General features: G+C 40.1%; 1 protein-coding gene across 13 annotated transcripts in view; it reads right to left on the bottom strand.

The window, feature by feature from the left end:
- chl1a (cell adhesion molecule L1-like a) overlaps nucleotides 1-25,143 on the bottom strand; it is a 48,650-nt gene extending 23,507 nt beyond the window's left edge. For 2 of the 13 annotated variants that reach the window (XM_012919937.4, XM_076878055.1), the window contains exons 1-12: nucleotides 10,472-10,777; nucleotides 7,183-7,345; nucleotides 6,710-6,818; nucleotides 6,423-6,610; nucleotides 6,198-6,320; nucleotides 4,057-4,227; nucleotides 3,678-3,716; nucleotides 3,419-3,530; nucleotides 3,132-3,313; nucleotides 2,860-2,994; nucleotides 2,194-2,334; nucleotides 387-498 (exon numbers count right to left, since the gene is read on the bottom strand). In XM_012919937.4, the coding sequence (XP_012775391.3) occupies nucleotides 387-498; nucleotides 2,194-2,334; nucleotides 2,860-2,994; nucleotides 3,132-3,313; nucleotides 3,419-3,530; nucleotides 3,678-3,716; nucleotides 4,057-4,227; nucleotides 6,198-6,320; nucleotides 6,423-6,610; nucleotides 6,710-6,818; nucleotides 7,183-7,264 (1,394 nt within the window). In that variant the 5' untranslated portion in view covers nucleotides 7,265-7,345; nucleotides 10,472-10,777. Of the gene's footprint in view, nucleotides 1-386; nucleotides 499-2,193; nucleotides 2,335-2,859; nucleotides 2,995-3,131; nucleotides 3,314-3,418; nucleotides 3,531-3,677; nucleotides 3,717-4,056; nucleotides 4,228-6,197; nucleotides 6,321-6,422; nucleotides 6,611-6,709; nucleotides 6,819-7,182; nucleotides 7,346-10,471; nucleotides 10,778-13,878; nucleotides 13,935-24,984 lie in introns of those variants that run through there. The other 11 variants (XM_012919933.4, XM_004554165.5, XM_076878053.1 and 8 more) reach the window with 8 other exon arrangements.
- Nucleotides 25,144-25,665: the final 522 nt, after the last annotated feature.

Raw genomic sequence — 25,665 nt, 5'->3', positions numbered from 1 at the left:
CTATCTTAATATTTGGCATTTGTGGCATCGTCTGTGTCTTGCCTCGGACTGTCTGTTTCTCTTTTGAGCAGCAGTGATAGTAAATGGGATTCATGTTGCCCAATTTCAAGGAACAGAAGATGATTATCTCATTAACCAGACATAAGTGTCAACATCACAGCGTGTCATACAGACACCTGAAGCAGTGTGGGAGTGATAGCATGACTCACTGCTGTGATAGTGCTCTCGGGTTCATTCTTTAGACTGCTTCTCTTTACACTCTTCCACATTAATATGTAAAAGTGGCTATTTCTTATATTTTAAAAGGCAGGCAAGTGTAAATTACTAATGACGCTTTTAACTTGCTTGCTTGTCTTACTTGTTAAGACAAACCCAGCTCTACTTACCAAGAGATGCTGGATGGTGGAGAGCTGAAAACACTGCAGTTCATGGTGATTTCCTTTCCTACTACTGCAGCATACTCCTGGTTGTTCTCTGTCAGTATAAGCGGAGCCATATCTAAAAGCAAGAGGAAGGAGCTGACTCAAATGCCAAAGAAAATACAGATAATCACAGGCTCTGGTAACACTGCACAATTCTACTGATCCAAGAACATGATCTTTCTCAGTCCTGTGCCCTAATCCATAGATACACACCAGTTAGTTATGTCAAGTCCCCACAGCTGGATCAAACACGACTGTAGAGATAAAACTATTTGCCTGTTAAACAATACTTTAATGGACACAAACTAAACGGACGTGATCTTCATCATCAGTAAATTTAGTTCCATCTTTCGAATGACTTTTCTAATTTTCACATATTCGTGATTGATAATTGATCATGAAAGTAATTTGCACATATAAGATCACCGCATTTTGGTCATTTGAGGCAGCTAAGATAATAGCTAAAAGGAACAAAATGCTGTTGGTGTCCTGCGGTCTTGAAACCAGATGTGAAGATAGAGACACAAGGCAGGTCCACTCTAACACATATGCTGTTTTATCATTGTTTTTGATGTTGTATCAGACCAAAACTTACAAAGATCATTCAGTGAGTCCGGGAACTAGCAACTGAAAATTGTAGAAAACTAGATCAGATCCCTAAACCCTAACCAAGGAAGGTAAAAAAAAAAAAGGCAGATTAGCTTGGGTAAAAGACCGAAACACGTGTGAAGTTGAGGCACACAACGATGTGTTTCGCTGGTAAAGTTTCTGGGCTGCCTTTCCTCATAACAGCCATCCCTCAAGATTTTCTCCATTTGAAGCAAAGCATTATCAGGGATTCTAACACGTAGTCCTTTTACTGAATAAGTATAATAAGTATTAGAATAATCTTAATTTATTTTATGTATTTATTTGGCTGAAATCTACAAATTCCTCCTAAAGTGTTGCTAAATTTTTCACACTGGTCCTTTAATGTCTCCTGGTGACTCATGCCTTAGAAGTAATATTAACAACTAACATTAACCAAGTGTTAAAATGTAGTAAATTACTTACTCAACCTTAAAAACTGGATAATCTAAGAAAGGAGTTTTTATTCAAGGCTGTCCAACCTAAGCAATTCTTGCTGCTAAGACTGGCACAGACCAGTAGTTGCTTTTTCCTCCAGGTATCTTTGAAGAACTTTTTAAAATGATCATTTGAAAACTACATTTGTATTTACTGGGGTTATCTTTGTGTAATATTAAAATGTGCTTAATGATCTAAATCATTTAAGCATAACAAATACTCAAATAACTAAGAAATCAGTTACACTGCAGTTAGTCAATACGCTGAACCCTGAAATTGCTCCTGATGATCAGGCTACGCTTGCATTAGAGCTCCTTGCCACCACTGTGTGAATGAGAGGAAAGAAAGAAAAGAGGTGCTTTGGATAAAGGCTCCATTATCATTTCTAAAGAATACTACAGCAAATGGAAGTCCACTCAGACTTCAGCTGAAAGAAAACTCTACATTCACCCTAATAGGCAAATAATGATTAGATGTGGATCTTAGATGTACAATGATAAGATACTGGAGAAAATCTCAGGGCTATGAAGCAGTGGGTGTAAGTGTTTCTTCTTATGAATCATACCAGGAAAACAATCTCTATCAGCAAAAATAATGAGACTGGCTAAAGAAAACTGGCTTCCAGTACAGTTCCTTATAGCATATTATTATAAGATGTTATATTATGAGCTACTTTTTAGGTAAAGCACTACAACACAGAACTTACTCATGATCACGATGTTAACGTTGGCTAGAATATTTCCGTGTCTGTTGGAGGCTTCACACTGGTAGACGCCACTGTCCTCTGCTTTGGCATTGAAAAGTATCACAGTGTCATCAAACACTTGCATCCTCTTATCTGGGTCATCTGACAGCAACACAGACATAAATAAATTACCAATTTTATCATCATAAAAGCAACTCAATATATCAACATGTTCTTTTCAGGATAGCACCAGCATCAGTGTTGGATAAATCTGTAAAAAATCTAGATGTTTTGAATACAACTTAAATATATAAGAGTCAGATAGCAGCTTCTCTTTAATATAACCTTTTAAAAACCCACGTAATTACGTGTATATTGCCACATTGCCACAACACATTTCCTTTTGAGAAATTTAATAATATTCAAAACAAATGATTCCTACTCAGACACTGTACAAGAGAAGGCACCAACTACTTTTAATTAGCGCATGCTTCTGTTCAGCATACCTTGCCTTTCAACTTCTGAAGGAGAAAAATAAAATCTGTTATCTCATCATTTCAAACACTAAGCAGACTGTTGCCTGTCACATTACTCCAGCTTGACGTCAGGGATAGCTGCTCATTGCACTGCCCTCCTGCCCGGAGGCGCAATATGAATTAAACCACATCAACAATTATTCTCACTCACCTCTGAACATTACTCCATTCCTCCTCCACGTTATTGCTGGTTGTGGTTTTCCACTGACGGAGCACTTGATGTGCACATCAGACCCAATCACAGTGAGCTGGCTCTGAGGAGGCTCTGTCAGCCACTTTGGTGGCTCTGGGAGATGTTAAGAGGAGTCATGATGATTTCAGATAAAACAAACAGCCATCCACGTGTCAAGAGCTTTCTCTTTGATGCAAATAAACAAATGTGCCCACAAATAGAAGCGTAATTAGCTCCTGATGTTGACTAACCTTCCACTATTACATCAAAGTAGTGGACAGCCTTCCCAGCAGAGTTCTCAGCTGTGCACATGTACTTCCCCTCATCACTCTCTTCCACTGCTGATAAGCTCAACAGCTTGTTGTAGTTGTTAAATTTTACCCGAGGACTCATGACTTCTCCCATTTTTATCCACTTCACAGATGGTGTAGGGCTAGATTGTGAGACAATAGCGTGTTAACACCATAATGAACAAAACGGTTATTTATATATGGTGACAACATGACTGCAGAAGCGATGATACAGAATGTGCACTTACAATCCCTCGGGTATACATTCGAGCTGTAGATCCTCTCCCTTCAACAACACCTTCTCAGTCTGAACACCAGAGGGCAGCAAAAGGCTGGGTATTCTCGCTGGGGGGGCCACAGCTGCATCGAAAGCAGACAATATCATTTCTTGCTCTGATGTATAATTTTATCCACTTATTTTCTAAACTGCACACACGCTTTATTGTCAATTTCTAGTGGCTGTTCAGATAATATGAAAGAAAGCTTTGATGTGTGGTTATCACTCACGAGTGTGGCTGCTCTCTGAAGAGTCATTGGCAGGTTTTACTGGAACATAAAAAAACATAATAAAATACAGGAGCAATTTTACTGGAAGTAAGAGTGTTGGCTTGTTTTCACCAACAAAAGTTACACAATCAGCAATATCAGTCATCAGTCTGAGTCATAACAAAAACTTCCTTCAGCATTAACATGACAAGGCAAGCCCCGCTTCATTACAAGATCAAAAGTTGCTTTGAAGAAGTCGTAGTGATTTGGTCATCTTCGATTGTGTGATAAGATGAGATGTACCACACGTAACATTTTTGCAGGTCTGATATTGACAAAATGCTAAACAAGTGAGCTACAGTGCAGTTTCCAAGCCAGAGAGATTTTGTCATAAACCTACAGCGTTTGACCACGACAGCCATGGCGTTTTTCTGGACAATTGTGCGTATCCTGTTGAAGGCAGCAAAGCAACCGTAATCCTGGCGACTGTCATTCTTTAAGGCATTAGAGAAGTACAGGTTGCCATCAGTTCCCATGGAAACCCTCTCATTCTGCTCAATGTGCTGGAGATCTGGAAAACAACATAGTTGTATAAATAATGTGAAATCACTGTTACAACAATTGTAACTCTTCATAGCATGTGCCTAGGAAATTCATGTTGGCTGATAAGAAGGCGCCAATTGGACAGAAACTTTTAAAGGGTGCATCAGAGGGACTTTTTTTAGATGATAACACGTCAAATCAGCCATGCCTGAAAATTAACTGCAGTGTGGCCTAATATCTTATATGGAAGTTATTCTCTAAAGAGTGTTCTTGCAAAGACCTGGTGAACTCATAAGTGCACTGCAACAGAATATAAGGTATATATAGCCAGTATTTCAATAATGGATCGGTGACACGCACAACTGTGGACGCAAAGCAGACACAGAGATGTCACCAGATGGACAACATCTGTTTAGTTTTTTAAGCTTAATGGCAGCCTTTCGATTCCACATTGCATCTTGTATCAAGAAACTAATAAAAAAAAAACAGATTGAAACATAATATAAAACAACAGCTCTGCACAAGTGTTTTCATTCATTCTGCCCTATGGCTTTGGATCTATCCTTCTGAGCAGCTGAAAGCCTCTTAACTTTTTCTTCCTGACATCAGTCAGGTTTGTTGGAGGAGGTTGAGGATCTTCAGTGAAGTACTTCAGACACAACTGAGGTGACCTTATACACAGTGAATCACTTTCTCTGGCGGTGGTGGAGGGAAAAGAACCCCGATGTGCAATAAACACTTGGACCTCAAGTGTGTACCTTTACCTGAACTGTCTTTACTGTCACTGCTAACTTTGCTGATAGCCGGAGGATACAATGTGTCACCAGCCACATTCATCTGTGGGGATTTTCTGGTGCAGTCAGATAGAGATTCACACTATCTAAAACTACCCCAGCTTTGAGCGCTCCACAGTGCAAGTCCAATAACAAACTCAGGAACAGCGAAGGCATGGCTTAAACTAAGTACTTTTTGTTACGTCAAACACCTTCCGAACTACTAGATGCAACATGTCAATCATAGACAGTAATAGACTGCAGTAGTCATTTGACCACACTGACAATTATGCTGTAATTGACCGGATATGTGGAAAATTAGGAAGCCAGGAATCTTTATATTATGTGGTTGGCACATTTATGCCCCAAGTGTGCAAAGCAGATCAAAGCATGTGGTTAAGCTCTTCCTGAGACACTACTCCTTTTTCCTGAATTTCTGGGTGCCTATTTGAACAATTTCAATAGCACTCATTAGAACATATGACCAACTTTACTAAAAAGTGGGGCTTTATCATGTAAAAATACAATAGTTAGTGTGCCTTTTTCCTTTTTCATCTACAAACCATTGAGGAAAAATTAAAACACTAGCTTGAGTGTTGCTGTGATCTTTTAAGCAGTGCTTTTAAAGCATTTCCTGGAAAAATGTTCATCGATAGACTATCATTAGGCAGGTCAGCCTACTGATGAAGCACTGCTGCAATAATAATCCAGTTCAGTATGAGAGAAATTGTAGATTTAGACATCTAGTTTATGCACTCAGCTGGCGCCCCAATGTTGAGGAGCTACCATTATGACTGAATGCCTCAATATCACAATCCTGCCTAGACGCAGTGATACTGTAGTGTTGTGGACCTTTGGTTGGTCTTGCATAGCCAGCTCCACCCGGTGAAGGAGAGCTATGACTGGACTGAAGGACAGCTGAACAACAGTCACCCCTCTCCAATCTTACACTCCTGTTTGTGGAGACCCTGGTGATCAATACAGCTCCAAGTTCCTGTGGAGAAGCTGGGGCTGTATTTATTACTGCATTAAATACAGCATCTGGTTCGCCACAAACATGAGTGCGAGCCTGGAGTGGGGTAATAATCGTTCAGCTGTCCCCCAGTCACTTTTAGAAAAACTGCTTTGAAGCAGTAATAAGAGTTGTTTTTTCTTTTTAACAAATTAATAAACTGGAATACGCAATATATAAATCACAAAAATGATAAACCGCCTCATGGCTTACCAACAGTCATCCAGTAGATAAGACGTGGGGCCACACCTTCTGGTGGGTTGCATTTCAGGGTGATTGGTTCTCCCTCACTAACAACAATGGGACTGAGGGTTTCCTTTGGAAACTTAGGGATACCTAGTTGAAAAGCAAATGTTCAACAACATGAAAAACAAAACAGTGATGACATTGAAATGCAAAATTCTGGGTTTTGATCTTTTTTATCTAAAGATTACTTACTGAAAGCTTTAATCTCGATCTCATTTGTCATAGCAGTTCCCAACTTGTTCGATGCGTAGCATCTGTATTTTCCCTCGAACTTGGACATGTCCTCACTGTGAAGCACAAGTAAGCCCTTTGTCTGGTTTGCTCTGATTGTTTGGAAGTTTGGGGGGACAAATGCTTGGCCATCCTTTTCCCATCTGTACCTGTTAGAGCAAAATACGATTCACATCCATGCAACTGATCAAGGCTTCAATGTTTGGCTTGTTTGTTTTTTTCAACTCATGTCACTTGACAACACTTACTCTGGTGGTGGATTGCCCCGGGCTTTACACTTGACAGTAATGGCCGTGTCAAAATGAAGTACAATTATGGGACCTGATGTATACGTTATTATGGTCGGAGGCTGTTCCACTATGAAATAAAGCCACATACAAAAATCGTTACTGAACGGTGACAGGTAACACTAAAGTTGTTGAAGTAAATAAGATATAATACACACAAGTGTATGCCAGCCATACTGCACAAATAAAGCCTTGAACGGTCAAACACAATGATAATAATAATAATAATAATAAACACAAACTTACTCTTACTCAGTTTATGTCAATTAGCTTTAAAAAGCCGTAAAAATGAGTGTTGATTCTGTGGATCTTACGGTATTCACATGAAGCAGAGCACAGGCATTCCATGTGAATTTAACTGTGTTAAATGACTCTTCATATTTCAGCACAGCACAAGTAAGAACTAGTAAGCACTTGTGTCATGACACTCATACCTTCTAGAGGGATATTAAGGCCTGAGGCCATGGTGGTCAAGGCCAAAAGGAGACGAAGCGACAGGCTCCCTGCCAAAGTCATCACCCTCCACTGGAGACAACAGAGATCAGGAGAATGTGTTGGTCAACTGCTGTCACTTGTAATTTGGAAGGCAAAGAGGACCTGTAAGAGTCAGAAAACAGAAGTCCTACGCTCAGTAATTCAACCATAAAAGCCCTACAAAGAGTTTTCAATGACCTTCTTCTAATCGCTGACTCTGGGCGCTTAGTTCTATTGGATTTGACTTCAGCCTTTGACACGGTTGACCATGATATCCTTTTGGCAAGGTTGGAACAAGTAGTAGGCCTTAAAGGAAATGTTCTATCATGGTTTAAATCATATTTCTTTGAGAGGTCGTTCTCTGTCATGATGAGAAAATATTCCTCTTCTTCTGCCCTTTTTCGCTGTGGTGTGCCCCAGGGCTCGGCATTGGGTCCTGTGTTGTTTTCTCTGTACATGCTGCCCTTGGGCTCCATTTTTGAAAAACATAATGTCTCTTTTCACTGCTAAGCTGATGATATTCAAATCTACCTCCACCTGACTGGGGATGTTTCATCTTCACTACATCCTCTGTTTGATTGTCTGAGGGATGTCAAAGACTGGTTATCGCGTAACTTTCTTACTTTAAATGATAGAAATATGCCTCTGGGACAACTGACTGGCACACTCGGGCCTGTTGCTAACCACCTCACTGATGCTGCTAGGAATCGTGGCGTTTTCATGGATAGTTCCTTCAAACTAGATAAACAGGTTTCTACTGTGGTAAAAACCAGCTTTCACCAACTACGCCTAATTTCTAAGGCTAAACCTTATATACCACGCAAAGATCTGGAGAAACTCATTCATGCTTTCATCACTTCAAGACTGGATTATTGTAATTCTCTCTACGTGGGCCTACAATCTTCTCTTCTTCAGCGATTGCAGCTGGTCCAAAATGCTGCAGCACGTCTCTTGACCGGCACTAGAAAGTATGATCCTATCACCCCTGTTCTGGACAACGTACATTGGCTCCCTATTAAATATCGAATTGATTTTTAAAATGTTATTGTTTACTTATAAAATCCTAAACAATATGGCACCTGTCTACCTAGCTTATCTCCTCTGTCTGTATAGCCCTCAGAGAGCACTAAGATCGGGCCAACTGCTCTTAGTGCAACCTGGTCTTGGCTGAAGACCAGAGGAGACCGTGCCTTTGCGGTTGCCACACCCAGGTTATGGAATACTCTTAAACTCTTCATATTCGCGCATCAGATTCCATTCAGTCTTTTAAATCACGTCTAAAAACTATTTGTTTAACCTGGCATTCAAGGCTAATTAGGGTAATTTACATCTGGCTTTGCATTTAGATTATGTAATTATTTTATATTTTATTTATATCTGTAATTTCTATTTTATATTGTGATTTTTATCTGTATCATGATTTTACTGGAAAGCACTTTGGTGTACTTCGGTCTTTAAAATGTGCTATATAAATAAATTTTGATTGATTGATAAAGCACAGACAGGCTCATTTCTGAAAGTCATCAAAGGTGTTGTTGAAAACACATAATGCAATAATAATCCCAGTTAAAAATATATTAAATGTTCTTCCTTAGTTTGTTATTTTAAATATGCTGAATGATTTCTGAACAGGCTCCATGATAAATATCAATGGATTACAAAACAAAGCAAACTTAATATTCTGAAAACGGTCAGTTTAAAGAAGCTGTGACTGCTTGATGCAAGATATCCTATTGAAGACAACAGCCATTTCATGTCCTTCATTGTTGTGAAGTTGTGGCAGAGCACTTGTTTTGTGATTACCCTTTGAACTGTAAAGCCTGGCTGGTGGCATCGCATGACATGCTTACAGTAAACCCGACTGGCACAAAAGCTAAGCTGCTGTCTGCAACGATCGCTAGATCCAAGATGGCAGTTTATAAATTGGTCTAAGCCCGTCACTGTTTCACGGCTTAGCTCTCACAGTGTTGAGACTGTGGCAGCAGCACCGGCAATGCCAAATGGGTTCACCCTCCAGTTAATCCTGCTATCAGTAGAATGAAGTCGGTGAGCTCCAGCAGTCATACAGTACGCTGCTTAACAATGGCTGAGCGCTACTCTGGGTTCTTCTAAGGACACATGGCTGCATGTGCTGCTCCCACTTAGTGAGCAAGGTTAATGTGGTGATTGTTATAGACTCGATTTAGGATTAAGCCACTCGAATTTAGAACCAATTAAACAAATTAAGAGAGATTGCTGCAAAGTATTGTTTGCAATAAGGTCTTATTGTGATTATCTTTCCTGAGTTGGAACAGTTACAAAGCTTGTTAGATGTTTGTTCCAGTGGAGTGAACAAACATTTTCATGCTGCAGTGAAGCTGGAAGCCACGCTTATTCTAGTCTGGTACAACAGTAGTGTGTATTTCAAGCCCAGAGGAAAACACACACTCGCACACCGGCACACACAGATAAAGTTTTTCCACTGGAGACCACCCAGAGTACCACTGCACTGGCATTAAAAACAACTTTAGTGACAGTGTTGAGATTTATGTGACAGGAAGAAAACTCCATCAGCCAAACAGACTCTGCAAAGTCGTCTTCAGGCAAGAGGCCCGCAAGTCCTCAAGTGACACAGGAGGGGGGGAAAAGGAAGCTCGAGCTTTTGAAAAGATTTTCAGTTATCCTAACAACACGACAACAGATTTTAGGCCAATTTCATTCATGTGGTACATGCACTGTTGGTTGCTTTGTTGGTCAGGCAAATTACTCAACTCTGCACACACGTCGAGATCTGCAAACCTGCCACTTCACTGAGAACTCAAACAAAGCTGACATAGTCCATTTCAAAAATCCTTGGAGCATAAATGGGGTGGAGTCACTATGTAAACACATAACAAAGGATTTGTTTTCGGAGCTGAGAGATGCATTACCTGACACATGACAGCTCATAGCCACAAATCCACAGGGATTGTGTAACCCAGGCTAATACCTGGCCAGAAGAGAGTGTGTCTTCTACATGACTAATCCTTGTCAGCCCACACTGTATACAATGATCTCCTCTACTTCCTTAAAAGCAAACTTAGTACAGCCTTTCCTCGGACAGACCAGAAGCTCTGCAGACTGTGCATGTGCAGCTGCAGAGTACAGGCTGCAAACTTACAGACAACTGATTTTATGTCATTCCACTCAAATACAGAGGGAGTAAGCACAGAAACCAACCATTTCCCAAGGACTACAAATTAGCCTGTTCATGAAGTAACCAATACTTACAGTTTTTTGAGTCATTTGACATCTTATGTCCACCTCTAGCAGAGGCTCAAGGCAGCAGCCCTACAAGTCCGCATAAAAAGTACAGGACCTCCAGGGGATCATTCCAACAACTCTCTCTGAATCAACATCTCTGACATGTCCTTTCCTCTTCCACCTCACGTTGCTCCCCTCCTGGTACACAGACACGCCTCCCTGCCCGCCCCTCTACTCAAGCAGCTCAAGGAGCGACAGGAGACTCACTGAAGTGACATATGTCGCCAAAGCCTCTCACTTGGCAAAGAAGCTCTCTAAGCCTGTGACAATAACTGGGACAAAGGGTGCACTGCGGGGCTACTCAGTAAGCATTAAAGAATGGGTGGAGAGGAAGCGCAGGCATGTCTGTCCCCCTCTCCAGCTCACTCTCTCTCACCCTTTTTCCTTGATCTTTCCATCCTGCCCTCTACAAACTATGCACGCCCATTTACACCGGGCTCGGTCTCAATGATTTTAATGCAGTGTGTCTTAGCTCCATTGAAAAGAGAACGGAGTCATCTTCTCTCAGAAGGCCAGATCTTTTGTGGAAGTGTACTTTCATTCCCATGCAGTGCTCCAGGGTATTGATAGACGGAGGCATGGAAAAACACTGATAAAAGGCATGACTTGGCTTTACCTTCCTGTATTTTCTCAAGGTAGTTTCTTATCTGGAGATATGTTACGAAGGTTGCATTTCTCATTCAGCTATTCAAACAAATATTTCTCGTATGTAGAGCCTCTGATGTTATCTAACTGTAGTTCCCTCATCAGGTCTTGTTTATATTCCAAGTAAAAAAAAAAAAAAGCAGGGATTTGCAATATGGGCAAGACATATTAAATTGGTCTTGAGTTTGTTCCAGATTTGTTTTACAATACTCTACCTTAGACATCATTTTTTTTATTCTAATGGAGACATAATGACTGAACTAAGAGGGTGAAGAATTCTCATGGTGCCTTGTAGGGTCATCCAAGCAGGAAAAAGAGCTGACATTTACTCTCTAGTATATTAAAGTCTGAAGACTGCTAGTGTAAGCTCCTTGCTTGGCTTACACAATATTCTCTCACTTTTAGGACATCTATAACCCCAATTAAAAAGTAAAAATAAGCAATTAAAGAAAAAAAGAAAAGCATTTGCACTAAAATTAGAAGTCTAAATATCTTAACAATCTGTCTACAATTACAATTACAAAAGCTGCACTTTTTAGTTTTACTGTTCAGCTTTTTTACTTTTAAATCAAAGCGTTTTATTCACTTGACTACAGTTTAACCTAAAGTCGCTTTTAGCACTGAAGGGCTGGACATAATTATGCACTTCATTTAAGAGAGCTGTCATCGCTTTAAATGAACCTATTCCATGTTTAGAAGAGCACAGTTCCTGTAAACACATAAAAACTTAAAAGGCCAAGCCTCTTACAGACTTCCGAATTCAGTCATCGTTTGACATGCTATTAGGCTGAATGGGCATTCAGATTAACGTGAATAAAAAGACAATCGCTGTAGCACGACCACTTATCTGATCTAAGTAAATACATCCAGTATAGAGTTACCTCGTTAAAGGTGGCTGCAGCAGGCACGAATTACAGCCCGATGAAAAGGAGAGAGGAGAGACTGTGTACGTTTGTGAGTGTGTGTGTGTGTGTGCGTGTGTGTCTGTGTGTGTGTATACGGATATTAACATTTTTGTGGGGACCAAAATTGGAAGTTTACTATACTTGTGGGGACCAACAGCCCTTATGAAGACCAAAATCCTGGTCCCCCACAAGTTTGAAGGCGTTTTTGAGACTCAAAATGTGGTTTTAGTGTCAGGGTTATGGTTAGGGTTAGGGTAAGGGACTAGCAAGGCATTATGTCAATTAGATGTCCCCACAAGATATGAATACCCGACATGTGTGTGCATGCGTGTGTGTGTGTGTGTGTGTCTCTCAGCATGTGTGTGTCCATGAAATAAGGCAGGTTGCCCGCCGATTGCTTAAAAATTCTCCTGAGAATTTTATGTTTTGTGGCATTGACCTAATATATTGTCCACTGTGTTTTAGTCTTTCGGCTATTTGCTAACTAAACCCCATCAAATTCTTGTGATTGGGACAGTCACCCGCACCTTCCCAACTCTAAGTCTAACAGCCTTGCTCTTTCTTAAACTAGACAGGACCAAATATTTGCTATTAAACTGTGTTAACTGACAAAAAGAAAAGAAATGATATACTCCAGATTCACAATATCATTATTCTAATTATAGCCCACTCCATAAATGACTCAGCTTAGCAAAGCTCCTACACAAATAAATAAAGAGCGTTCCAGGAGAATGGACAAAAAAAGTGTTTTCAGAGTCTCTGCTCATGACCAGCTTCACTGTGTTTGTTAAATCCACGCATAGCTTTTAAAACAAACGACAGAAACACGTCATTTGCAAATTCCACCCTTTCATGTTTTAAGGAGACTTTCGGTTCCCTGCAGCGTAGCCCTCCCCAGTACCTTTGTCATAATGCATGTCCTCTCTAACCTTCTTGGTACTTTCTGATAATTACAAGGCTTCTTTCTACAGACTTCATGGTAATTGCAAAATATCTACCAAACAAACTTGCCTTCAAAAAAGCTTGACATACAATAATGGAGCAGGGCGCGTAGTACGAGATGACTAGGTTAAAACAACAATACATGTCTGTGACGTGCATACAATGAGTATCATCGAAGAGAGGCACACCTATGCTTTAAGTCACAACGGCAGCTAAGATTGTAACTCATTCTTTCACATTCTTAGATGTTGAGTTACAATTTCAGTGTGTCAGGTGACAAAAGCGCACAGGAAAGCATGACTAGTTTTGCTGTCAGCATTGAAATGGCAGCTATCGGGTTTCTGACAAACATCTGCTGGCAAACAACTTCTTCAGAAAACAATATAATCATGAAGAATATTTGTTTGTAAATCAGAACTACTATGTTACAGAGTACCTTTGATTTCATAGTAAATAATAGTTATTTGGTTAGATTAACTATTATAAGTAATCCAAGCTGCCGTTCTATTCAGATTGTTTAGAGTTTGATCTACAAAATTGGAGAAAAAAAACTAACACCCAGACAAAATAAGTGTAAGCAATGTTTTGTGGAAGTGGAAGTGATATTTCAACTGTCCACAATTATGACAAACCCTGAGATCTCTTCAGATAATGACTGGTTTCTTTCTATGATTTCTTTACCTACTCAGTCTCGCTGATGGGTAAGTATCGGTAGGCCACTCATTCCGGCTGTAATAGTACTAAAAAACAAAAAAATGTATTCAAAAATACAGAGCCATCTTAAAAACTACCTGTACTCACCAGTAAACTGGTACAGTTCCAGCTCAAAGTGGCTGTAATACAATATTAGCATTAGTGATATGTAATGTGGCCTTAACTGACCTGTTTCCCCTGTCAACAGCAACAACGTGCCTGCTCCTACCTCCACATTCAAAGCGTTGATCTGTAGTAACTTGTTGGTTTCATCGTTTCACTTTAAGTCCTTCAAGCAATTAAACATGCCGGTAATCATCTATGCCCGGAATTCACACAAACAGCTCCCTGACATACATCAAACATTTCCACATCAAACCTGTGCTGCCGGTGTTATGTAAAGAGGCCGGAGCTCTCCGCTTTACACTCTATACAGGCATAACAGGTTTAAAACCACAGATGTGCAGCAGCTCACATTCGAAACTAGAAAAAGCTACAAAAAAAACATTGTAATGCATACAAAGGCACGTGGCAAGTTACACATAAAAATGCTCCTTGTGCTATTAATCACTCTCCTGTAAACACACTTGTCTTTGTGCTCGTTTCCTGAAATTCATCTCCTCCGCAGATTTGTTATGAAATTTCAAACACCACACAGATTTTCAGTCATTAACACATGCTCATTCAGTTTAGCACCACAACAGAGGTTTCCTTGCGTCACTGCCTAATGTGAATGTAACTTGCAAAGCACATGTGCTTTGCGCAGGCCTGATGAGTGTGTGTTGCTCATGAAAGTGCTGCCAAGCTCACTCAGTTGTGCTTTAAGTGCTTCCCGCTGTGGAACACAGTGATTTGTGGAGTGACATGTGAAGAGCTGCCTCAATAAACAAGAGCTAGCCTGGCACGCAAATGGCACGCATTCCACGCACGCTATAAGGATTATAAATTCCTAATGCTCAACCCACAGTCTTTAAATTTCACTATGCGCAGGATAGTTCATTTGCAGATCTTTCATCTCAATAGAAATGATGTGTTTTCTTTAAAAAACTGCTAGATAAACTGAATTTCCATTCATAGAAAAAGTCAAAGTCCTCTGAGTGAGACAGCCTATAAAAGAACATGAATCACTATTGAAATATGTCCCTTGCAGTTGTAGGGTGACAAAGGGTGGCATTCAGAAGCTTAATCAGTTTCCATAGCTAGCAGCAAAGAGACAGAGAGTTTGGAGACAAGCTGTCACACTCAACTTCCTCCCTTCAGACAGTCAGGCCACAAGAAGACCTCATCAAACCTGCCTTCATCTCAAAACATTGTTCATCACCGTTGCAGAGAGGCAGATAAAGGAGCAGTGTTGTGCTCTGTTGTCTGAACTAAGCCGGTAATTAGTTTATGGGATAATCTCGAAGGCCTAAAGTGGTATTTAGCTGGGTTAGTAAAGTCTTGTAAGAGTTTTTGCTTCAAAACAGTCATCTGTGCAGCAGCTGTCCTTCGTTAGTTTGCTTAACCCTCCTGTTATGTTGCGGGTCAGATTGACCCAGAACAGAAGAGATGTCACACGTCATCTGCATCACTACAGAAAACAAAAAAAATAAAAATTATAAAAGAAAATTGTAAAATAATCAATGCCAGTGTTTCTGACACTTTTGGATGAGTAAATTTGCCCCGGGTCAATTATCCCAGGACCATAAATGGTGTTCCAGGAAACCAACATAACAGGAGGGTTAACAAACTTGCAAAAGTTGTCAGTTAAAGCACAATGTTTACATTCTGACCAACTTTTGACATTATATGTTTCTATATTACAACAGAATTACTATTATTGAAGACATTAGAAGGAAATCATTTAATATGCCCCTATTGGCTTCTGTTTGTAATGTACTAAAAATGATCAACTCAGTTTTAGGTGTCAGTGTGGCTTTTTTTTTAGCTATTGGGAGAACACATAATTCACATTGGCAGCAAATTTCATTTCATTCAAAGCAATGTTTCCAGTGACCCATAAACACATTGCTGCCACTGTTTGTGAAAGAAAGTAACAAATAAGAATGTGGTTTTCAGTCATAATTAATTCTTTTTGAAATGCCAGAGAATATGTGTATTCAATCTGTAGTTTTGTCATAGTGCATCAAGTATTTTGTGATGGATCCATATGGATCCACTGTTTGTAAGTGTAAAAAGAAATCAGTTCCACAGACAAAGTAATAAATCCTCACAGAAGAATGCAACTTGCCTCATCTTGTAGGATGAACACATAATTGCGGACACTCTCACTCTACTCAACATCACCTCTCACCTCGCCTTTTAAAGACTCAAAACACAGTTTCTGGCTGTTAAAACAGCAATCTTTGTATCATTTTAAAAAAACATAAATTATTCTATCTTGCTTCAAACAAATTCAGCCCGCAGCCTCCTCAGTTAAGAAAAGCATTCACAGACACAGTTCAGGTCACTTTCATATGTGTGTGAGAATAAGAAGTGACATGAGTAACCAGCACAGAACGTGGATTATATCTATAACAGCCAAAAAATAAACAAATACCACAAGCAAAGGTAATTTATTATGTATCAACTAATTTAAAAAAGAATTCACTCGTGAGAAACTCATCAGAAATAAATTAGTTGTCTGCCTATTGTTGATGAGCTGGAAATAAATGAGTTTCAAAGCATCTGCTGCAACATGTCAAGAGAATAAGGCTCATGAGTCACTTCGAAGTTTTCCCTCAAACCTATACCGCAGAAATCTGCGGATCCCAGTAACTCAGTTAGATAACTACAAAGCTATTTAGAAACCAACCGAAAAAGATGTTATCGTCGTCTACTTCACGTGGTGATCACTTTCAGTCAAATGCAATCTGATTTTGAAAATCGAGGTTTGTACTTGTCCAAGTAAAATGCTGGGTAAAATGTAAATAATGTGCATTTGGTGACTGTTGAGGGCATTTCAGTACACTCAATGCTCTGTCATGTTTAGGAAACCAGTTTGAGGTAATCTGAGCTTTGCAACATGGTCAGCTATCCTGCTGGAAGCAGCCATCATTGGACTGATACACTGTGATCATAAAGGGATGGTTATGGACTACAACAACTCAGGTAGACTGTGGCGTTTAAATGATGCTCATTTAGTACTAAGGGGTCTAAAGTGAGCCAAGACTTTCCCCCACACCACTGCACAACCAGCATCAGCTTGAACCATTAATACAAGGCAGGATGGATCCATGATTTCATGTTGTTTATGTCAAACTCTGACCCTACCATCAAAATGCAGAAGTCCATTAATTTTGGGTGAGCCTGCGTGATTTGCAGCTTCAGTTCTTAGCTTAGGGCACACAGTGTGGTCTTCTGCTGTCATAGTCCATTTGTGTTTGGAGATGCTCTTCTGCATAGCTTGGCTGTTATTTGAGTTACTGTTCCCTCAAAGCCATCTTTTCACCAAGCGAACTTTTCTCTTTTGGGCCCTTCTCTGTAAACTCTAGGATTATTAATTATATGGGGAAATCACCTTAGTTGTAATGTAGCTCAGGAGGTAGAGCAGGTCACCTACTGATCAGATGGTTAGTGGTTCGATCTCTGGCTCAAGTTCCATGAGTGCAGCCATCGGAGTGTTTGTGAATGGTAGTTAGTAAGCACTTAAAAAGCATAGAAGACAGTGCTTGTGTGAATGGGTGAATGTGGCATGTTGCATAGCGTGCTTTGAGTACTCCGGAAGAGTAGAAAAGCACTACATGTGAATATAAAGTTACTTAAATTACCTTTGTTCCCCTTTCTGATGCTCAGTTTGAGCTACAGCAGATTATCTTGACGATGTCTACATGGCTTAATGCATAAAGTTGCTGTCATATGATTGAGTGATTCGATATTTGTGTTAATGAACAGGTGTACCTAATAATGTGTCCGGTTAGTGTATATCATCGATTAAATGATGAGAAGTCTCTCAACCTGCAGATTAATGGACTTTGACCACACTTGGGAATCCATGGTCTTCTCTGCAGCTTGGTGAGTGCAGCACAGCAGCACATGCAGTTATCTGCTGAGGTATGAAGATCATCACCAAATGTTGGCTGTCACTTGCATACAGCGATTCCCTGGAAAATGTTACGTATCTCAACTATGACATATAGAAATTCTTGGCACTGTCCACATCGTTGACAGCGTAAAAGGCAACTGGGGAATTTCAAGAATTGTTTGAGAAAAGGCGACAATTAGTTCTTCAGAATTTCAATCTGGTTTTTCCCCTGATTTCTTCCATATATGCCATGGCTCAGAGCCAGGTGCACTTGAGAAGATCGTTTGCCTTGGTAGGTTTAAGTTACTGTTGGGACAACTACCATAAGAGCTGTACCTTGCATCTCTCTGTCTGAGCAAAAGCATCACTGCTGTCTAACACAGGCTCATGACAGGGGTACCCCTGTGAAAGTGTCAGGGCCTTGCTTCATTAGCATTTTTGGAACACCATGAATGAAAGTGTTTGTTCTGGTTTGTGCGTCCAATTGAAAGGGTCCATTAAAGAGTGTTTTAGGGGCTCTTCTGTGTTAGGTCGGAAGTTTGGGAGCTGGTGTGTAGAGGAAAGCGCCAGAAGATAGACGAAAAAGAACAGACAGACACGACGCTACCTTTACCCTCCACCCACATTAGTTTATATGAAGACAACACACTGCTTTGCGTCTTTCAGTCACGAACAGGTGCACCGCGTAACATGTGACAACAGCAATCAGAATAGTAAATGTTTCAACAAAGACTCAACAAGCTGGCAAGCTGTGATTAAAACCAGGGCGGCTCGTCCCATATTCAGAGCCAAGTATCAAGTGAAGTCTCATAACTGCACCTCAGAGATTGCAACATCCCCCCAAGCGACTCTGCTAGCTTGCAATTAGCAAATACCTCCACTTCTCACACAAGGTTACTACTAGGACTGAGGAAGCACTCTGGTAGCTTAGCAGTGAAAAATGAGACTTCAAGGTAGCACAAAATATTGCCATGAAGAAAGAAGTCTGACAGTTTTAATAGTTTTTTTAAGTAGTTACAAGTACACATTTTAAAACACATGTTACTGCTACAATTACAGTTAGATGGAGCCCATGGACAGTAGTCATATGGTTACTAGTGCTGTTTATTCAGTTTTGGCAATAGCTCATGATGAAAAAGTCAAACAGTGAATAACTGTGGAGGATACACAATCACCATTTTCATACAATTAAACAGGTCTAAAAGAAATTTATTGCTATAACTGTCATTTTTTTAAGTAGCAAATGTGAGCCACAGTCTTTTTGCACTGGAGTTTTAGGGGATTTCTCCACCATAAATAAATAAATTATGTCCCCCAAAAGAAAAATTTTATCTGAATAGAAATATTAAGCCATCTTATCTTCATGGGAAAGTAGCATCTCTGGCAAGAAGGAAAATAGCAGTTGATTTTTCAGAGCCGCTGCATGACCTGATGGTGATGCATATGCATATTAATACCTGCTGGAAAGGTAGCGCTGGGTACTACCAGTTTAGTGCCAGATTGCTGTGAGCAAGGTTTCGACCCTGACAAAGAATGAAAGTTAGAGAGTACGAGAGAGACAAAAACAGAAAGAAAGCGGGGGGGGGGGGGCTGTGTTGTTGAGTTTTGGGGAGGTGATATCTATGGCACAGGAGAGAGAAATCCATGGGAATTCTGCTCATTAGCATTTGAATTGAATTCCAGCAGGCGGAAAAGACAGACACTGAGTTCAGGACTGTTGTTAGTGAAATTATTGCACTGAATGTTATGGTCAAAGCTAATCTTTGCAACAAATGGAGAGCTTAATATTTCAGAAACCTGGGAAAGATAACAATTATTGTAAAAAAGTATTATTATTGCATACTGTGGTATTACTGTTGTAATGTGCACAGAGCAGTTAAACTCTGAAAGGCATCACTGCTTTTGAATATTAAAGAAGCCCCTGAGTTTAATTTTAATATATGGTAATAACATTAATTAGCAATAATGACATTAGGCGTTTACTGCAATCAACTGAACAGTTAGTTGGGACAAACAGTCACTGGCCTCTGTTACTGGTTATCCTCACTAGCTCTTTCAGTGCAAACATTGACTATTTTCATCATCTAAAAATGCTTTAATTACCTTTAATTACCTTACCTTAGATTTGAAAATGTTGAAATGGTTGTAGATTTGTAGATTTCCCACTTTAAATAAAATGGGCCCCATGCTGACCAGCTACAACTATGTGATTATAATCAAATGATAATTATTTTAACACATAAATAAGAAATAGTAATCAAATGATATAGAGTTACTACTAATTGGAGGGAAACCTGATAAAACAGTGGCTTTTATTTACACACAATCTTTAATATAGAGCATTGTAAATATTCCTTTCACAAAAGTCTATCCTTTTTGTGAACATCAAGGAATACCGCCAACTAAATGAGTCATGTGAGCAGAGAAGAATGAAGTCTAAAAGAATTGCTTTCAGCCTTCTTGTTGTGTAGTGTGAACTTGTCCTGGCTCATGTAAATCAGTCTCAAAGCAGGGCAACATGTAAGAACACAGAAGGTATGTGTCATAGGCAAATTTTCTTGACTCCTGTTCAACAAAAGCACTCTACATTTTCACATTTGTGACCCAAGTGCAATCTCAGACTTTGTTTTGGTTTTGTGATATGCCCTAACTTTGCTGAAGTCTATCTAAAGGTGCACATCTCTCTCCAGGTTCCAGGAAAACAACAAAACTCCAATGATATATTTTGCTAGAGAGGATGTTTACTTCATAGCCGGGAACAGGAACACGCTGTCCCAGTCAACAGGGCGATGTGCTGAAGATGGCGCATCTTATTTCTGTCCCTTCTGTCTAAAAGTATGTTTTTGTCCTGGAAAAGGGGTTTAACAGTGAGGGCAGTGTTCAAAAGCGAGAGTCCAACAGAATGCTGTGAAGAGCATTTCAAGTGCCAACACACCATGCTCCCCACTCACTGGAAGGAATTCATCCTATTGTCAACTGAACTTGTCGAAAAACTCTTGAAGGTGCGGCATGGGGGGTTAAAGTAGGCTGAGCACAGCCTTCGTGACCGCTCTCAAAGCCAGATCATCCCAACCTTCTCGTGTAGAAGTATCAGTTGCTCCAATTTAGACGGGGTCCAAAGTTATCTGTGCCCCCTGCGTGAGGCGTTGATTTCACCCAACATTTGTCGGCTGGAGCAGTCATGACCTTTGCTCCTGGTAGTTAGGAACTGCCAGAGCTGAAAGGCAGAAAGCCAAACAACCATGGTAACAGAAATACTGGTATCTATGTCGGGAAGATTTACTGGGAATTTGTAAGGGATTTCCAGAGAATAAAAGCTTTATCCCATGATGAGTGAAAGTTTGATGCCTGCAAAAGCTGTCACCAATTGTTTAAATAGATGGCAAGATGGACAATCTGAAGACACAATCAGTTTCTCACGCTGCAGTGCCCCCGCTATTTTAAACCACTGTGTTGATGCGCAGTGACTCCCTGTGTCAGTGCCTGCTGTAAATATTTTACAAGCATTCCAAAGGTGGACTGGCTGTCCTTGGAGCAAAGCAATAAATTCCCCCACCAAATACGCACAGAGCTGTAGTGCATCTTCAGTGGTCATCTTCTAATTAACACGGACCAACGAAGCAGAACTAAATTATCGACCAAGTTTAAAGGCAACGTCTTGGAGCAAAAAGAGCCACCTTTGTCGAACTTTAAAAACCTCTTTCAGAGGTTTTCTTTCATTTTCTTTGGTCGATTTGTTTTGTATCAAAGGCTGTGCACAGATCGCGTATGGCGCCGTGGTACTCGATAGTGAATCAAATGCAAGAAAAATATACAAATACAGTTTGCACAAAGCATTAGTTAAACCTGCCAAGATCAATCAAGACACTATTCTCACAGCTGTTATCTTCATTCTCTACTAAGTTCAGAAGCACACAGACACACACATGCTCCTCTTAATTTATTCATATATGTGGTATTCTCAGATTACCAGTTAATCCACACAAACGTGTTCTCTGAGTCTACTAATATGCAAAAGATGTGATCGCTGTGCTTCTCTAGGATAGTAATCATCCCTGTTTCGTTCACATTCCTTTTTGCTGCAGTATCCTGCTGCCTTTGCCGTCTACTTTAAAACACTAACTTTAATTTGTTCCCCTCAAACAGATGAATTGTTTGAAGCCTTCTGTGAATTATCTGTAACTTAACTTATGCAGCAAAGAATTTATTAGTTTACAATTTACTGTGGCTGCATAGCTGTGCACACAAAACCATTTAACATCTTCTGCCCATTAAGTCACAAAGACCATCATGATAAACAGCTAATCGCAGATCTGAAAATTTTATTTGACTTTGTTCTTTCACTTTCTCACAATGGCAATCTCCAACCGCCTCATCAGCAGCTTCAAAACAGAAATCAATTTCTGTTGAAAACAAGAAACGCGCACATTAAACTGCCTGAAATGTCTCTGGAAGCGACAGAAAAGCAAAGCCATTAGTAATCAGGTCTGTTCTACCATTAAATTTGATTATTGGGTTATGTTATAGTCATTCAAGCAGTGGCCTCATGTTGATACCATAATTTTGTTGACTATAAGTGACTGGCATGGAGTTTTACTCTTCCCCATGCATCACTGATTAAGTGGCTGAGAAATTCACCCCCTGCCTGGTAAGGCTCTTACATTAAACTATCTGCTTCTAATGGATAACCATGAGCTGCTCAAATGCTGACGGCAGCTAAATATACTCTGTTCTGTCACAACACATTTGGCAAGATATTAAATCCACGCGATCTATAAAGCAACAGCTGACTGTTGGAAACATATGCCATGTACAACAGGATATTAGAGTGTAACATTAAGTCAATAAAATGTGTATGTTACAGAGTTATGGAGGTGTCTCTGTCAAGTTTCAGCCTCTGAATAGAAGGACATGATTTACTAATGCAGCAGGCTCCAATTATATAATGCAGTAGAGTATATGTATGCAGTAGAGGGTTATGTAGGTTGCCAAAAAGCAATTATCTCGTCTTTTGCCTCAAAAGGTAGCTGAGATAGGTGGAGACAACATGCCTAGCATGTTACAACACATGCTGAAATGCCGGTACCGGGGTGACAATGTATTGTACAACCTGTGAAGTGAAAAGCAGGAGCAGGAGGTGCTTTCCTGGCACTCCGTTTCATTTATGGTGTCTCATTGGTGCCACTGTGGAGCTCCCGTGTTTGCTTTTGAAAGTTTTGATTTTTATTTCACAGTGTCAAAGTGTTATGACATTTCCTGCATGAATCCACCATCAGTTTGCATTCAGTCACTTGCTTCACAATAAGTGCACTCAGAAAAACCACTCACCATCTGACATTTCAAATTTACCATCCTTTCTGTGCCTGTAATAAACCAGAAAATGCCGGTGAGTCATGAATGTGGAAGGTTCAATTCATGTTGTTCTGGAAGCATTTATTTAAAACAACCTGGATGATAAAAAAAAAAACTAAACTGGGAAGAGCCAAAATAACTAAGTGTTTCTGTGCACTGTTTGAGCCAACAATAGAAAATTGAACTGACTAGTTTGATCAGCGTATTGTTTGCAGTCGTTTCTTCACCAAAATTCTATCCTGAACTGAGGATCTTTGACTTTGATTGCATAAAAAACATCAAATGCAAGCTTCAGTTTGGATTCAGGGAAACTGCAGTGGGTGTTTGAAATTTTTTATGTTTCTAAATGTGAGAAAATCGAATGTCTGGTTTTGTTTGACCAGTAAATATTTTTTCAGTATAAACTGCTTACCCTACTGTTGAAGGTTAAAAATCTGCAGCTGGACTTGAGGATGTAGAGCACCGGAGGCTGAATTCTGTCATTAGTCATAAGGTAACCAGTCATGGGTGATTTCTACATCTTGGAAAATGTTGTCCTATCTGCGGTGGTCATCAAAATTATGATTTGTCCTTTAAAGATGGTCTTCATTAAAAAAGAGAGATATATAGTAGTTGCTACTGTACACATAAATATGTCTCCTTATGATTGATTGCAGGCCACCCATCAGACAGACCAAACAACATTGTTGTCACATTCGTGTGTGCGTGTGCGCGTGTGCGTGTGTCTCACATATCCAAACAAAAACAGTAAAGACATCTGCAAAGAGCATCTGTATGCACATATTCACAGTGTGTGTTTCCATCGGCTGAGACTACAGGACCCTTGACACGCGAAAAAAATCTGAAAAAGCTGACAACAATCGCAACACAGGATGTTTTTTAAAATTAAAAGCTGACCCTGTTCTCGTGCCACAGCCTGTTCTACTGTAAATTACTTTATTGAAAGCTTTGTACAAACATCACCACAGGGAGTGAGGACCGCAGAATTCCCCAATTACCACATTTCAGTCATGTTGGGTCACGCAAAGAAAGAGATGCGACCCATTTCACCATGACAAAGCTGCAGAGTCCTGAATAGGCCAGCTTCACAGGACTAAGCCTGGCTAATGCTCTGGGCGACTCACCCACTAACCCACCACTGCTCCTCACCCTCTCAGAGGCGTAGTAACCGAGTAACAGAGAGTGAAACGCACTATTAGTGCTGGGCCATACTATAAATTTTAGTACGGATCTGATTGCAATATTTTTAACATATAAAGGCAGCTTATTTAGGGGGTGCCATGATTTATGAGATGAATCAACATCAATTTGCGCATTTTAAACATTTAATGACCACTAAATGGCTTAATTTCCACAATAAATAGATAAATGATACAACCCAACACACCTTTCACTATTTCATGTATTCTGAACCTTTTTTTTTTCTTCTTCTACGTTTTTTTTGTGGGGAGAGATGGAATTTAAATGTATCTGTCTCTAAAGCACTTTAGGTGTGACAGGTGACACTAAAAGGCTTGTGCATGTATATAGCAAGGGATAGAAACAAAATACGGATCAGATACCAGTACCAGTGCTGGATCTTTTGCCCCCTTTATTGGCTATGAACCGTTTGCACGTAAAGCTTCCTCCATTTGGAAGAGATGTAAGGAAAGTGAGCAGGTGACTTTAACATTAAAGTAAGAAGGTAAGAGTCTAATGAAAACCTTTGCAGGGATTTGTGGCTCTCTATCTTCACTACATGATTTGGCACTTGAGCTCCAGTATCATGCTGAGGTAAAAGTGCAGGTTTTTAAAAGTCTGCCTCTGTATATAAACACTGATAAATAGCCCATCCACTCTTCTCGCATTATATCCCTCTATTACAAAGCTGAACGCCTCTTTCTTCCGCAAGTCAGACTAAAATAACATAAGGCAGTCACATTTTTTGTTCTACTACTCACCCCTACGAAGAAGAGCAGCTGGAGTGATGAATCAATCTATCAGGGATTTGCCCTCAGCTTTCACGGTAGGCGCTTCTGTTATTTAACATTTTAAGTGGATGACAACTTTTTAGTCCACGCTATGATTAAGCGCTGACGGTATGACAAACATCTCCCTCTGGAAGACTTTACGTCAAGTTAGCTGCATGCCCACTTTTTTTCCTCCACCTCATCCTCCGCTTGTGAGAAACTTTTTTTTTTTTTTGAACGACAGCCAAGAAGTGCGGAGTCAACAACTGCAACAAGTCTCCACAAGGTCTTTCTTCTATTTTGGAAGCTTCAGAGGTCAAAGGACAAGCAGTGAGTCTGTGCGTGTGTGTGTGTGTGTGTGTGTGTGTGTGTGTGTGTGTGTGTGTGTGTGTGTGTGTGTGTGTGTGTGTGTGTATGGACTGCTGTCTGTCATATATCGGCACCTGGGCTTGGAGTTAAATATGCGCGTATAGAAAACCTTGGGAAATATTTTTGTCCGCATGTGCGTGCGCGCGAGTCTGTGGCATGTCAATCAATCGAGGCAAAAAGCCCAAGCCCACAGGTTCGTCACTCCCACGCATACTGTACCTGCACACACACGGGGCGCCCATTTCTAATATTCAAAACAGTTGAGCCTCTTTATTGATGAATTCAAAGCACAATTACTGCTCA

This window comes from Maylandia zebra, linkage group LG20 (genome assembly GCF_041146795.1).
Source record: "Maylandia zebra isolate NMK-2024a linkage group LG20, Mzebra_GT3a, whole genome shotgun sequence".
Classification (NCBI taxonomy): domain Eukaryota; kingdom Metazoa; phylum Chordata; class Actinopteri; order Cichliformes; family Cichlidae; genus Maylandia; species Maylandia zebra.
This window is presented reverse-complemented; position numbering and strand designations above follow the sequence as displayed.